The sequence below is a fragment of the Periplaneta americana genome, chromosome 16 (genome assembly GCF_040183065.1).
Source record: "Periplaneta americana isolate PAMFEO1 chromosome 16, P.americana_PAMFEO1_priV1, whole genome shotgun sequence".
NCBI lineage: Eukaryota > Metazoa > Arthropoda > Insecta > Blattodea > Blattidae > Periplaneta > Periplaneta americana.
In genome coordinates this window covers 21,689,368-21,706,485 of record NC_091132.1, presented here as the reverse complement: position 1 = coordinate 21,706,485, position 17,118 = coordinate 21,689,368, and the positions used below count along the sequence as shown (strand labels likewise).

At 36.9% G+C, this 17,118-nt stretch overlaps 2 protein-coding genes across 2 annotated transcripts in view; one reads left to right on the top strand and one right to left on the bottom strand.

The window, feature by feature from the left end:
• Window positions 1–17,118, top strand: part of LOC138692278 (midasin-like) — a 507,844-nt gene that overhangs the window by 201,399 nt on the left and 289,327 nt on the right. The window lies entirely within an intron of this gene.
• Window positions 4,133–14,069, bottom strand: LOC138716297 (uncharacterized). Its single transcript, XM_069849229.1, has 2 exons — window positions 13,731–14,069; window positions 4,133–4,508 (listed from the first exon to the last, which is right to left on the bottom strand). Exons 1-2 carry the CDS (start codon window positions 13,974–13,976, stop codon window positions 4,182–4,184), a joined length of 573 nt encoding a protein of 190 aa, XP_069705330.1. The 5' UTR covers window positions 13,977–14,069; the 3' UTR covers window positions 4,133–4,181.

Below are 17,118 nucleotides of genomic sequence, written 5' to 3'. Positions count from 1 at the left end.
CATAACCCCAACCTGAAAGACCAACCCATTGCATTTATAATCCCTAGTGATAGGGTTTCCTAGTATTTACGTCCGTGAACTCTGTGGCTGTAGAACGGCGAGACGTGTCACCGCAGCCGTCTATATATACTCGTGTAATGAATGCGGATAGTGTATAATACTTTTTTTTAGTTGGTTATTTACGTAGGAACGTAGAATAGCACATTCTTTGTCTGTTCTGTTTGGAATATTGTTCACGTCTACTCCAAAATATCTGAGAACTCGCTTTGAATATCTTACAACGTTACGGAATCAACATCAGGCCTTACTATCCATTCCTCGTCACCGTACCTCTTCCTATTCATCCTCTTTCACCGTGTCAGTTTGTCGCCTAAGGAACTCCTTACTTCTTCATGTCAGGGATTGCCGAACGGTTAACCAATTTAAATTAAGAATTGATTGCATACCTTTACATGAAATTGATTTGTGAGTGTTAGTCGATTTTTATAGGTTATTCTGTGTGTATATAAATTGTTATTTAAGCCTATCATAAAGTAGAATTAGGATATGAATTGTAAATAACTTAATTATGTATTATGTTTAGTTTATATTTCATTATAGCCCATGTAAGTTTGTTAATGTGCATGAAAATTATTTTTATATTTAAGTATGACTTTACTATTTTTGTCATTGTTTCATTATGTATTTCACTTCTGGTAGTGTGTCATGGTCTTAATTCTACCAGAATAAATAAATAAATAAATAAGTAAATAAATAAATAAATAAATAAATAAATAAATAAATAAATAAATAAATAAGTAAATAGGTAAGTAAATTAATTAATTAATTTAACGACGCTATATCAACTACGAGGTTATTTAGCGTCGATGAGATTAGTGATAGCGAGATGAGGCCGAGGGTTCGCCATAGATTACCTGGCATTCACCTTACGGTTGGGGAAAACCTCGGAGAAAACCCAACCAGGTAATTAGCCCACGCGGGGATCGAACCCGCGCCCGAACGCAACTCAGACCGGCAGACAAGCGCCTTAACCGACTGAGCCACACCGGTGGCTGTGTATAATGCTGGACGGGTCAAAATTGATACCAGGTCTCGGCGGTCTCCATGGAGACTTGAACAGACCTCGCTGCCAAACATAGTTCTACGCCCATACACTCTCCTACTCACTTCACTAGTGAACCCACCGCTATTTTTTTTACAATATAGTAATCACTAATCACCACTTTTTATGGTTTTGTTACACTTCTCAAATTTGTTTTCTTTGATGAGTATATTATGTGATTGTCTCTATGTGTTCTAGATTAGCATACACATTTATCCGCTGTATACGAATTTTATGACGTTTCTCTAATAAAAAAAAATGTACAAATATACAGCGTCTTTGTTTTGAATAACGAGATACCGACTGCATACATTTTAAATAAAACTGGGTATATTTGATAAAGTATAAAACAGGCAACACATCAAATTTTGTTTGGGACGGCTCTCCTACACCTTCATTCGAATAAATTGCAGAAAGAAAGCGTGTTTTTACATTTTACAAAAACATCTAAATTTACATGAATTTATCAATAAATCCATTCATCTCTTCCTCCATGTCATCCCAGTTTCTTCCGTCCTTCATACATCTATCAGTCTATTCATATCTACCCATTCTTCCGTTTATTTAATAAACATACTCATCCATTCGTCTTTTCCTCTAACCGTCCATTCATTATTGATCCACATAAATTTACACAAATTATCAATAAATTCTTTCATCTGGTCATCTCTCCGTTCGTACTTCCTCTCTATCTTTAAGTACTGTACATACATTTTATCTTTCCACGCTCGCGGAAATATAGTGGTAACGACAGTGCACGGCGCAGTTGCCCACACGCGGACCACTGAGCGCTCGGTTATGAGAGAGAAACCGTAGAACGAACAGGTTTTATCTTTTATTTATTTATTTTTTTTACAATTTTAAATTATGAAAGTGCTGAAAATGCTTATCTTTCCGAAGACGATGTTGAAGGTGTGGAAAGGTAAAATGTATGGTCTGTATATTGATGCATCTATTCATCCTTCGACTTATCCAAACATCCATCTTTCATTCCAGAAGAAGAATTTTGGGTTTTGAACCATGCATTGAGACTCAATATTCCAAACGTTTCGAAACTTCTTGCAAGTGATGTCCCGAGCCTTCACTGTTCCTAATGATGTCACCTGCAAGTAGTTACGAGAAGATATCGTCGGTTTACAAGCTAAAGACATTAAGTAAAAAAATATTACTTCTGGGAAAAAGGCGTATGTGATGCACAGTCTTAAACATAAAAAAAAGATCGGCTCTGTTTTTTTCTTTGTTTTGCATATTTCTGTCTGTTTATAGATAAAATGTTATCATTTTAATAATCCATAACAAAGATATATTCAAGGGCTAAGTTGGTTGCAAAACATCCATTCCCTAGTCGTGTGAAACATGCGCTGCCCGAAGTGGACTTAGGACAAATTCACGCTGCAGGAGAGCGGTCATTTTTTGTGTCTAAGGCTGTACATAATGCATGTGTATAAACTAAAGGTACGGTCACACGTCGCTACTTTTGCAGCGATGCAGTACAAAAAACTGCGCAACTCTCGTACTGCGACATGTGAACAACGGTGCAACCCGAAAAGTAGCGCCTGCCGAACCTGCTGCCCGCTACTTTTCCATGCTGCGCGCAGCTTAAAAGTAGCGACGTGTGAACAGGGTTCTCAGGGTTGCAGCCGCAGCATTTTTGATATCGGTTTTGTTGAAACTTTTGCTGCGGTTGCGACCAGTGTTGCCACCCATATGTGCCAATGATACTTTTATTGTTTGGATGTATTTTAATGTTGGATGTGATGAAAATAAATTATTTGTAACAGTTATTAAATGCACAACACAATCTGAGCATATTTGCTGACGATATAATTCACTTTTTTAATTTTCTGTAGCGTACTTTCAAACAGGAGGGCTGCCAACATTGATTACGTCAATATGCTGCCGGTTATCATTTAAGTATATAGGCGTTTTTAAAAGTTTTATAGTAAAAATAATGCCAATTTCTGAATACTAGTTAGGACAGAAAAACAAATAATAGATAAGTACGCTTTCGCATGAGTTTATTAATAATACGAACATAACTACAAAATGTATATTGAGAAATCAACACGGAGATGGAAACCTGCAGCATGACTGCGGCTGCAAAAGTAGCGCCTTGTGTATGAACAGACTCGCAACCTCCAGTTGCTTGGCTTACGTGTGAACACGACACGCAACTTTTGCAGCTGCAGTACAAAAGTTGCGCAGCAAAAGTAGTGATGTGTGACCATACCTTAAGAACTGAAAAATGAAATGCACATAAAGTGAAAGAATTGACTAAAAATAATATTTTGTCAAGAACTTTCAAATGACTTTTTCTCAGAAGTAATATTTTTGACGTAATGTGTTTTGCCTGTAAACCGATGATATGACGATCTAAATTCTTCTGAATAGATCATAATTACTAATCCATCCACCCTCCAATGCATCCATCCGTACATTCCCCAGCAATTCATCCAATTCCCATCTTAGTTTCCACCAATCCGTCTGCCCATCCATATATTCATCTTACCCACCTACCTTCCCATGTGTCTGTATATCATCCACCCATCCATCAACACGCTTAAGGCCCATTCGCAATGAAAATTAAACATAACCGTAACATAAACACAGAAGTTTGCGCCCAGGCTACGAAATGGGATCATTCACAATGATTCACATAAGCATTGACATAAACATTACCGTAAGACGTTAACATGAAAGTTTGCAAACTCCAAACTTTCATGCTTATGCTTACGTGATTTGCAAACAGAATACAATCGTGGAGCGCTGAAGTATACGACAGAATATGGGGAAATGGCGTCGTTGTTATGTTTCCATGGTTACCAAGTATGTTTGCGGGTATGTTTATGTTCCCGTTGTGAATGATGGTATGACTTCTTGATTTTACCGTAACTTTTATATTGTTAAGTTAACGCTTACGTTATGTTTAATTTTCATTGTGAATGAGCCTCTACTCACGTATGTATCTAGCTACACATAGTAAGGTAGACAGCTAGCTGTGCTACAAAGCAGCGGGCATCGTTCTGAGTGCAGTGCCGTACCATGCTAGTGCAGTGCTTGTGGCGTTACGACATACTACTCACATATAGGTGCGATTTACCAGTTGAGGTTTATTGTTAGCGGGAGGTAGAGGCGGTTTTAGCAATGAAATGTCGCCGATGGACGTGGCGGGAGGTTGCGGCGGGGGCGGCAGGAGGGTGGGCGCGGCCTGGCGGTAGCCCGCGAGCCCCGTGCTGCTGCTGCTGTTGTTGCTGTTGTTGTTGGACGTGATGCTGAGGATCCAGCCGCTCCACTGCGTGCAGCAGCCGCAGCACAGGTCCAGCGCCGCCTGGCGCAGTCCGCGGTGCAGCACCAGGAACAGCGTCGGGTTTACGAATGCGTGCACGTAGGCCACGTGGAGCGTTATCTGGAAGCAGGGGCTCACAATGTCGACAACAATTTTAAGGGGAGAGGATGGTATTTTTTGGTGAAAAATGCGTAAATTTTCAAAAAGGAAAAAAAAAATAGTACATTATTCAACGAGCCTATAATGATAGTAATTAAGAAGCTTCTTAATTACCATTATAGGCGAGTTTCATACGACTTTTTATGCTCGACCATATTTCTAACTTGAAATTATTCAGATGTATACATTTTATTTGTATCTGACAAGATCGGAAGTGAACTTGTTCTAGGTCGCGAATTGTGAGATGTGCGCAGACGCGAAAGTATTGATTTTTTCCGAGGAACAATAATGTCATTGACCTTGATGTAATCCCGTTAAACTTGATATAACCTTGATTATTGAATTCGACATTGAAAAACGAGATGACAAATTGAATTTATTTGAATATTATTTACAATTAACGCTAATTATTATACTGACAGAACATAACCTTCTGCGACAGTATTGGATTTCCAGCCTCCGTGACTTTTCGCTAATTCTCTTTCGATTGCATATCCGAGAATAATCGATACTTGCGGTTTTATAACGGTACAAAGCTCACTTGTCATTGGCTGAACATCTGTAAGCTGAGTTGTCATTGGCTGAACACCTGTACTTTAATGAGTAGGTGTACTTTAATGACATGCATTAAAGGACTGCTACCAGGTGTATAATTACTACATTTCGGAATGGTCGAGCATAAAATCTTTAAAATACTCTGTGATATGTGTGGAATGCATAGCATAACATTTTGTGGGTATTTGTGCCCTTATCGGATGCTGAGTCGCCATTTTTAAGCTTCCTGCGTTATGGATTTTTAAATCACACGCCCGCTTTTATCGGTTTCCAGTAACTTCATTTTTTTTTGCTACATTGCCAGACAAAAATGAATATAATTTCTGAACTATTAAAGATACATGCGTGAAATGCAGAACTCACATTATTTAGACTATTAGGAAACTTTTCTCTGTAACAGAATTTTGTTAATTGAGTTCATTTTAAAAATACCTCCGTTTGTTTGCAAGAAAGGAAATCAGAAAATTATTATTAAATTTTAATTGTTTATTTTACAAACGTAGGGACTAATATCAAAATTCTGTTACAGACAGTTTGTAGAACATGCTTTTTCAAATACATTGCAAAAAACTGTTTGAATCTATCTTTACAAACGGTTTAGATATATGGGTTTTAGTACAATCCTGCATTAGATATATTTTTTTTCAAATTTGGGCCCCCAAATAATTTTCTTTTTCAAAGTATTTTATTTGGTTGAGTTGCCACAGCAATGAGCTCTCTACATACAAAAATTAATATTTTACACCAAATAGGAAAAAAGTTTAAAACAATACCATCCTCTCCCCTTAAGAGACGGGACTTATACAGGGTGTTTTAAAAGTGGTCGAAAATTTGGGAATGAGAAGTAAAAAAACGAAAAGAAGCAAAAAAGTTCCAGCAAACATGGCTCCGCAAATTAACCGTTTACGAGATAATGCTATTTTGTGCTGGTTGAAGCCCGCTAAGTACTAATTCCAACAAAAGCAGTAACAGTTTTATTAATTTATCAATCACAGTGAAGTTTGTGGATAAACAAGGTACAGTACACCATGAACATGTTAAATGATGAATTTTCAGCAGATGTTCAAAATGCTGACCATGCTCTAGGATACATCTGTCTAGTCTTCTCAGCAAAAACCCAAGAGTTTGCTCGAGTAAACCTGGGTAATTCTCTATTTGCTGGAAGACAAAGAGAATCCGATGCTGCAATTCATCAGTTGTCTGTTGTGTAAACTAGGCTTTTTGCATAACCCAAACAAAAATCCAAAGAATTTAAATTTGGTGATGTAAGTACAGGTCCTCCTCTACCTATCCACCGTTCACCATATAATGTGTTTAGATATCGTCTCACACTTAGAAGGAATTAGGAGGGGGTGAATGCGTCATACGTACGAAGCATGACTCTTGCCGCTTTATCCTATCCAGATGTTAGATTCATTGGTGGCCCGAACCAGCAAAAATAAATAAATAAATTAAATAAATGAATGACTAAATGAATAAAAGGGGCCTTATCTCGTAAACGGTTAATTTGCGGACCCATGTTTACTGAAACTTATTTGTTTCTCTTCGTTTGTACTTATCTCTAAATTTTTGACCATCACTTTTGAAACACTCTGTATAAAATTACAAAAGCTGACGATATATGACAATTTGTTTTTATAAAAATCTTTTATGTCACTATCGTTAAAGAAAACCGCATCACGATATCACGCCAGATAGCTGATCTTTTACAAGGGGAAATCAGCAAGTTTCCGAACTGCCCTGAATGTAGGCAACACACAGGACATAGGAATAGGAGAAATTATCTAGAACCAGGAAAACGCCTGGAATTTACACTAAATGCTTCACTTGAAATTCAGAGAAGAAAACTAGGCATAAGGCGAATATTGGAAGATTTCAGGTAAAATCGCAATCGGTCCTTGACATAACGTTTGCGCAATATTACGTTTAGAAGTCCAGTTCTTAAAGACAATCTGATGCTATATGATAGACTGATTCAACAGACATGGAAGCAAGATCGTCAGTGACACGCGCATGTATATTTAACGATATGATAAATGTAAGTGCAGTTCGGAAATATATTGATTGCAGCTTGTATTTACTAGTTAAAAAAAAATAAACTAAGAATTGGAATATATATGGCAGCATGATAAGGCAACTGAAGTGTACGGAATACTTATTCAAAGGTACGTTCGATTCTTATCACTTTGTTCCTTTCTTTCTTTTCTTTGTCACCTTTGTTGGTGACTGAAGAGAACCAGTGGCGTAACATTTTAGTGGAATTATTTATTAATATCTGTAGCAAGGGAAAGAGGCACATTCTGTTGTGTTCCAATCTCTACCGATTCTCGTGTACTATCTTCTGTTTTCGAGGGTCTGTACCATACCACAGTAAAAATTCGTCTTGAAGTTTATTTTCGCAATCAATAATCCTTACACCTCACTCCCGTCGACATAGCTTACATTTAAAAGGTCTAAAATTCTGAATATAGCAATTCTACATCTGCGCCGTTCTTCACACCAGCAATAACCTATTTAGTGTTTTAACAGTTTTGTTAAGTTTTTGATACATGACGTGCTGTTGTTAAATTAACAGTTTAAGTAATTGTTGAAGTTAGCTAATTATTTTAGTTTTTATGTTAAATTTATTGTTGAAACAGTATAATGATTTGTTAAGTTTTTAACATCTGTTGATGAAACCGGAACTTAAGGGTATATGTACGTGAACGACCAAATTATTAACAAAAAAAATGCAGGCTCTAAATTTCTAAAATTTTATAAGGAAATGAACTCATAATTGAACAAAAATTACAAGGTACCACAACGAGACTTATTAGAATTTAAATATCTGATAAATGTATGAAAACGGTTACTAATAATATTTTTTAAGAATTCACGTTTTGCTTTAAATTAAATTTTCCAAAATTAGAAAATTTTTACACCTATTATTTCACAACTCCACAACCATTAGAGATAGAATTCTGAAATTTTGTACACTGATTTAACATGGATTGATCCAAAAGGTAGACTAAATAATGTCCATTGTTTTGAAAATAAAAAAAAAGATTAGGTCACAAAACATTGTGTAAACTTTAATATATTTTACATAGGATAAATAAAAAATTAATTGTATTAAAATAAACACCTCTACATGTCTGAGAGTAGTCTACTTTTCAAAAATAAGTGTTTATTACATGCAGGAAAAATATTAAAGATGTCAGAGAGACCATAACAATGTTATGGTTACCAAATGATGTAACTGCAGAATTTGTTTTTTTTTTTTCATACTCTGATAAAACTGGTTTGAAAAATATTATTAGTAACATTTTTTATACTTTTATCAGATATTTAAGTTCTAATAAGTCTTGTTGTGGTACCTTGTAATTTTTGTCCAATTATGAATTCATTTTCTTATAAAATTTTAGAAATTTAGAGCCTGCATTTTCTGATAATACACTCAGGGACAAAAAAAACCGGACACTTCTATATTTGCTTGTATTTTGTTGCCAATTATTTCAAAATGAAACAAAACCCATTTAAACAAAATAATGTTTCATTTAGTACCTTATACGACAACATTTGAAAAAAAAAAATCTCTCATGAGAAAATTTACAAAAAATTACAAAGGGCGTATAACTATGGCATCGTTTGGTCTAACTGTTTTTTCATTTTATGGTGCCTTAAACATTAAAAACTTTTTTTAGTAACGGGTATTACCCCCCTCTGGCTTGAATAACTGCATCCATACGTCTTGGCATGCTCTCAATTTGGTTAGCAATGTCTTCTTGAGGAATAAGTTCCCATTCTTCGCCAAGTGCTCGCCTCAACTCTTGTAACGATTCTGGTCTCGGTCGTCTATTCTTAACACTCCGTCCCAGCATGTGCCACACGTGTTCAATTGGGTTCATGTCTGGACTCCTTGCTGGCCATGGAAGAACATGGATTCCCACTTCTTGGAGATAATCTCCGACCGCATGGGCAATATGCGGCCGTGCATTATCATGCATTAAAACAAAATTATCGCCTACATATTGGCCAAATGGCACAACATGATCAGCCAAACATTCATTTATATACCTATCAGCTGTTAGTCTTCCATTTTCAACAAAAACCAACTCTGTACGAGCATCCGTACACACTCCTGCCCAAACCATCACTCCAACACCTCCATACCGCACATTTTCGGAAATGCAACACTGTGAAAATCGTTCTCCCCTCCTTCTCCAAACTCTTTCACATCCATCAGGTGAGCAAAGATTGAAACGGGACTCATCGGTGAACAGAACACAGCTCCACTGTCCATTTCTCCAATCCCTGTGATCATTTGCAAAACGCAGTCGTTCAACTCGATGCATCCTGAGAAGTCTGGGACCAGTTGCAGGTCTATTTGATATCAGTCCACTTGCTTTCAACCTCCTTCTAACTGTTTTGGCCGAAATTGGGCGTCCATGCATGTTAACAAATTGCTGGGCTACACTAGCAGCTGACAGGTTGCGCTCCCTAAGAACTCTCAACACCCTATACCTGTCTTCATTTGGATTTGTAGCTCTTGGACGACCCGAACCTGGTCTTGTGGTATATTCTAGGGTCTCTCTATACCGTTTTATGGCATCATGGGTTGTGCTTCTAGCCATATTCATAACATTTGCAATGTAACGTACACTGCGTCCATCATCGTAAAGGGCTACAGCTCGAGTCACATCTTCAGGTCGCTTCTTGTTTTAAGACAAATGTTACAACCCCACTTAAACTCAGAAAATGTAAAAATAAAGAAATAACGAATGATAACGGTAATGAAGCACAACATGGTTGAGACAAAATTGTTATAGCTGAAACTCCGAAAGCAAAATTCGAATATTTGGTTGTAATGGCTTGTTTATGAAACAAACAACAATCAACAATGTATACACGTCTCCATAACAACAGATGGCTACCATAATATTGTATGAGAAGATAATGTTTTGCAAAATACCAGCAAATATTAAAGTGTCCGGTTTTTTTTGTCCCTGAGTGTATTTGTGGTCGTTCACGTACATATGCCCTTAATGTAACATATCAAGTCAATTTTCCCGCTCTTTCTATTTGGTATGTACAGCCAATGTTGTTTATATGTTTCCGACCCTTACTTTGTTATCTGAAATTATTTATTTTGATCTACTCTATCATCCCCGAAGTCTTGTAAAAACTGTGTTTGCACACCCGATGTTTGTCAGTCCACTGTGAATTTTTCTGTTCAGTTATAGCTGAGGTTTCGACACGAGTTCACTAACAATTCCTTTATGAAGAGAAGTTGTGAGGTGTGATAATAATGTAATGAGTTTATTGTGTCGGATTTTTCTTTGGCAAGTTTTTAGCTGTTCTTTCAACATTGGGGTGCAGGGGACCTTGCATTAGATTCGTCTCTACGTGCGGCTAGTTCTGAGTTGTCTAGGTAAAACGCATGCATGCCACCCTACTTGGAAGGAATTTTCGTGCTTCACGCTCACGTAATTTGCGTAAATACAACGCGCGTTGATGGAGTTGTACTGCTGTTGATTTCACTTTGAGGCTCATGTTTCTGTAAAAGGTTGCAGCGACTGCGGTTAGACGACTTATAAATAATGCATTGCTCGTAGCCAGAAACGTAAGATAAGCTCTTCGTAACGTCATGTGCACAGACGCTGTGTATGATTGATGCCAGCCGGTATGTGGAATATAGAAGAGATTGCAAGTATCAGTTACACTTAGATTAGGGTCCTTCGTCCAACTGGAAAACAATCGCGACTCAAATTTAAATCGCGGGCGACTGGACACTTACGATGAGTTGCCCATTTTTCGTTCACAGAAAAAAACCAGATCAGATCAGTTGCAAGAATGTCGCCGATAACCTTGCTGTATATTTGTACTTGGAAGCTCGCGAAACGTTTTTCCGATCACCCTGGTTAAAAAAAAAAGTGTTACCTCCCCTAATACTCTTCAAGCATATAATTATATAGACAGGAATTATTCTCAACCTCTAGAACCAAGGTTCACATTGCCGTCTTGTTCTTTTAACGTGGAACATTTTTCTGCGTGCCACTTCAAAGAAATAATAATTGAAACAAATATTACAGCATTGTCCCTTACGGAAGTTGCGTCGATACCACCCGCAATGCATTCGTTATTTAAAGAAGATAATTAGTTATTTCGTTGTCTAGCTTATGCCTCTAATAGAAGAAAGGAGCCTAATTTGGGGAGGTTTTTAAAAAAAACTCTGTAAAAATATATAAACAGAAATAACTTTTAAGTACACTATTTTGTTTATTTCATTAATTGAGATCATACTTCCTTAATATAAATTATTTTTAAATTGATCTGTTTATAACAGAAAGCGAGAACAGGAAACATTGTTTTTTATGTGATACATTTTCTGAGTCTCTATTTTGGGGAGGTCAGTATAAGTATAAGATCAGGTCTAACACTTGCAGAAAGACATCTTTCACTCTTTGGAGGAACATGAAGACATGCGTGTGCGCCCATTTCCTGCACTTTATGCAGCGGATCCAGTCCTCCCTATTATTATTGAGATGTACCGAAGTACATATCCTTCGTCTTCTCTATTATGGTCATCTGAAAATAACCCGGAGCAATAGAGGCTCTCAGCATCTTCGTTGTCGTCAGAGCCACAATGTTTCACATCAGTGTCAGTATCCTATTCTGGAAGTGACGTCTTCTGACGGGATGCTTGTGTTGATAATGGGCCTTTGGTAACAAAAACATCACAAAAATTACATTACATTAACAAGAACTTTGTTCCGGGACTTTATTTTATCAATTTCCTTTTCAACATTGACAATATTTGACATAAAACATTATTATTATACATTTCTGGACGAATGAAGATTTTGCCAACCACTTCGCTGATCATCGAATCCCGAATTTCCCATGATAGAATTATTTATTTTTTTCTATTAATTCACAAGCGTTGGCGATTTAATTATACCTTGTATATTGCGAACTTAATTCTATATGAACACGAGACTATATCTGAATAATAATAGCAGTATGAGTCCTAATATGCCGTTCCCCAAATTAGGAAACCAACACCTCCCCAATTTGGGACACTTACAATTACCAAATGAATTAATTTTAATAATCTCTACATTGAACTCGGAATTGAAACAAAATGTGTAATTCTGTTCTCCAGATTATACTTCATATTATTAATATTAAAATAAGAATAAATACTCACCTGTATTTACAAATCTTCCGAAATGTCAACCTTGCAAAAACTTAACTTCTGTAACAAAAGGAGAACATGCCCTTATGACTAAAATAGCTGGCTCAGATCAAAGCCATGCGGATTCAGAAGGCTGTCGAGAAATGTTTTACATGCTTTTCACACTATGACAGTACTTTCTTGGTAGAAGAACACCACCTCCCCAAAATAGGAAACCTCCCCAAATTAGGCTCCTTTCCTCTATAACATTGATCAAATGGAATGCGCAATCTATGCTTGTTATGTTAGCGGGTCCATCCTCTTTTTTGTGTGTATTTTAAAAGCTTACGTGCATCACAGCATTTCCTGAAAACCATCCAGCCATCCGGGATGTCGCCTTCTTATATCGCTCTCCAGTAGGTTTCCGGTCTTTTTTAACTGTCTATCCCAACGACGAACATTATTCTCGTGTTGCGGTTCTTCGTTAAATACGAGTCGAAATTTACATCGTACAGATTCAAATTTTGCCAATCACAAAACACATTGCATTTTTTTTAACATCTATTATATGATTAATTGTAACAATGGAAATTATTGTATTTGTCGATTGTTACAATATTTTGTTTTCTTCAGTGCCTCAAACTTACAGACGAAAAACTTTGAAAGTTTTATTTTCATCTGGCGCCTATATTACATTTATACCTCTATTCATTGAAAAATATAATCCTCTGAAACCCTACTATGACTTTTGGGACACACTGTATTTTAGTAAATAGTATCGCTAATGTGTCACATAATGCAAGCATTCATACTGTACTCCAACCACGAGAAAATCTCCAGGGAATGAAACGAAGCGGGGTGATGCTGTGAATGAATGTTGATGTCATAAGATGTCATAAGGTCACACACGTGGATACTCCTATCTCTCTTGGCTATCTCTCAAAGCACAAACCATAACACTGATATACACATTTTTATACTACCCTAGTTACAAAATTAGATCACTGTTAATCTCCTGGTCTTTTAATCCCTCCATAAAGGAAATAACATATGCAGGAGAGCGCATGAATTTTAAACTGACGTTATAACTCTAATATTATCTACTTCTCTTCAATACATGACGCAATAGTAAGCACATTCCTTTCACGGTTGATCTCCTGGTTGGAGAACAGTATCTGTCGCTTCATCTCTCGCTCTTCATCTCGTGAGTAATAAATAATAGTTATGAATCCATATTCATTATCTTTATCTGTCACTTTTTCTTGTCCCCCCCCCCCCAATACTACGACCTGTGCACTCTACTGTAGTTTATGTCGGACGAGAAATGGCCATCGACTTTCTGCTGAGTGCTGGCTCTGCAGAAGCAAATGAATGTTTTCTCAATTGATTTACAGTAGTCGTGTTTTCGCTTGATGTATTGATTGGTACCGGATGCGGTTGCCATGCTATATACTTGATAGCTTGAGAAGTACCTCGTATCCAAGCTGGTTGCCTAGCGCAGGATGATGGACCAGGGTCACAAAAAAGAGCGGCCCCCAGAAAAGAACATAAGCCGCTGTAATAACAAGGAACATCTTCACTCTCTGTACACCCTCGCGTTCCATTCGGCGCAGATAGTTGCGCATGCGCCGATGCTCTTCTAGTGCGCCACCTCCGCCGCCCCCACCAGACTGCAAGAATAAACATTTGAGATCTTGCATTAGTATTCTCTTCTGCATTATGTAAACAAATGAATAGAGAGTCTTACGCTTTGGGGAACACTAAAGGCTGGTTCACAATAAACCGGAAACGAGAATCGGAACGAAAACGAAAACGGTAAAATTGTTAAAATCTGTACATTTAAATGTGAGCATTCACAATTAACGAAAAGCTTGCCGGAGCCCGGGATCGGCAACGGAGATTTGGCCAAGTTTCGACTTTGGCGTTCACGTTTCCGATCACAGCCCACTAGATTAATTCTATTGCCATCTAAAAGCTATTTTGTCGTCGCATATTTTGTAGCAAGAAGACCGTGACATAACCTATGCATTATTTTGTTCTGTGCTGTGCATCATGAAGCAAGTTTTATTTGATGAGATTCTAATATTGAATGTTGAGGAAAATCCTCACGTTTACGATAAGCGGCGCACCTCGTATAAAGATGAGAAAATGAAGGAGAATACGTGGCTCTCAATAGCTGCATCTTTGAACACCGATCATAGTGAATCATATTTTATTATTGTATTGCTTGTATTACACACTACATATTCATGCTTCAATTCAATAACTACTGTTATGTTCATTTTTGTTCTATTACAAATATTTCTTCTCTAATTATTTTACGTTATGGTAGACTTAAAATAAGTTGTGATAATAAAGATGCATGGGCATATTTATAGTACCGTTGAAATCTTGAAGTTGGTTAACCTGTGTTTATGTTGGCTGCCTTGTACTCATGAGAGAACGCCATTGGTCAATTATACACAAATGATATCAGAATGCGTAATATCGACTTTACATATTGTTATTGACATGCATATCGATATGCATAGTCGTCTACTTTCTCGGTTTATTGTGAATCAAAAATTTTCATATTCACGTTCTCTGCTTCTCGTTTTCACTCTGGTTCTCGTTCTCGGTTTATTGTGAACCAGCCTTTATTTTGGTGATACGTTTAAGACGAAAGTTTGTGATATAAAACTAAGCATAACATAAAAATTAGCCAACGGCGTAGACCATGTGGTAGTGCGTTTGCCCTTTGACCAAGTGTTGCTCTTGGGTGTGGCTTCGATTTTTGTTGTTTTTTTTTTAACGTGAAATGTTTATGTGCTTGACATTCGAGAAATCTGGCCACACTTTCAGATAATACGGTGACGTCATTAATTGCAATAGGCTTTGGATTACCGAAATTAAAACAAAGTAGCGTCGAATCCAGCCAGCCGTGATAGAAGAGGCGGGGAACAAGTGAATGTGACATGCTAATCAATTCATTTTGTAACGTGCAAAAGTTTAACGAAATATTCAACTTAATTTTAATTTAGTCAATTATTATCCGTACACAAATGAGGTGACTAATAAATTCGCGACGTATAAAACAGAAATAATTAATTTAGCTTTTATTCTAGGTTTTTAATTGTGGTATTAATTTTGAAGTGGTCGGCCGCGGTGTCTCTAAGGTAGCGTGTACGCCGCCTATTCAAGCTGTCTGGGTTTGATTCCCATCGCACACAATGGAAGAAATTTATTTTCCGTCCACAGGACTGGATGGTTGTTAATTGTCTTGCTCTGTAATATCTCTGCGGTGAACCTGCGTTGTGGAGATTTTGGTAAAAAAAAATGTTTAAAAATAACCGAAAAATATGTTTTTGTTGTTCTGTAAAGAAAGCTCTTTTCTCAGCAAAATCTCAATCTAAAAAAAAAGATCCAATTTTAATAAGTGGATGCACTTTTACTGTATCTGAAGCACATCTAGGGAGTGCCGCAATTTGTAGATGTCTAGTGCTGATTTCACCCCATACCACTATGGTATGTGAGGCGGTATTGCAGGGGAGGTATAACGGAAAAAGGAAGAAAGAAAGGTTAATTTCCAAATTAATTCATTTGTCTTTAACGAATTATTATTATTATTATTATTATTATTATTATTATTATTATTATTATTATTATTATTATTATTGTTAGAGCATGTAGCAAGAATGAGGGAGTCCAGAAGTGCATATAGAGTGTTAGTTGGGAGGCCGAGGGAAAAATACCTTTGGGGAGGCCGAGACGTAGATGGAGGATAATATTAAAATGGATTTGAGGGAGGTGGGATATGATAGAGACTAGATTAATCTTGCTCAGGATAGGGACCGATGGCGGGCTTATGTGAGGCGGCAATGAACCTCCGGGTTCTTTAAAAGCCACAAGTAAGTAAAAGTTATCATTACTATTATTATTACTAGGGAACGGATTTTAGGTGCTAAAAAGAAAGATTTAGAACTATATAAAATCCAGTTTAAGGATTTTAGGAGTTTATATAAAATTAGCAATTAATAATTTTAACAATTTAAGTAAATAGGCCTATTCCATTTTACGTGGTATTTATGTACATCGGTTTCAGGAAATTAGATAAAATCTTCTTCTCTCCCCTTCTAAGACAAATATGGAACTTTCCAGACATAAGTTTTTTTTATATTTTAAATACGATTTTTTTGGGCATTTTTGCGTTTTTAGTACCGGTATTTTCAGTTTAAATATACGCAAAATACTAAAAAGGCCATTTTTAGGCATAAACATAGTTTTTATTCATTTATAGGAGTTCATGATTCGTTTAAGCGTCTTAGGTCGTATAGAATTTTAATAGAGGGGATCCCGTATAGGTGAAACAGAGATATCAGAATTACATACTTCTAGGGCGTAGCAGTTATTACTTACTGTTACTTACAATAAATAATGTTAAAATATTCAATCTTATGACATCAATTTAATATTAAAATTTGTTAATACATGTTAAATATAAATAATGTATAAACGTTTTGGTCTTTTACGGCATCATCAGATACAACTTACTTCTACGATCTAAATTAAGCATACCGGTAAAAAGGTGTCCCCGTAACATGCCATGAAGGCACTTGGGGGGCATGGAGGTAGAGCCCCATGCTTTCCATGACCTCGGCACTAGAATGAGGTGGTGTGGTCGGCACCACGCTCTGACCGCCTTTTACCCCCGGGAAAGACCCAGTACTCAATTTTATAGAAGGCTGAGTGAACCTTGGGGCCGTTCTGAAAGTTTGGCAACGAGAAAAAATCCTGGGATCGAACCCCGGACCTTCCAGTCCGTAGCCAGCTGCTCTACCAACTGAGCTACCTAAGCATACCGGTAGTGGAATTTTTGTTTTC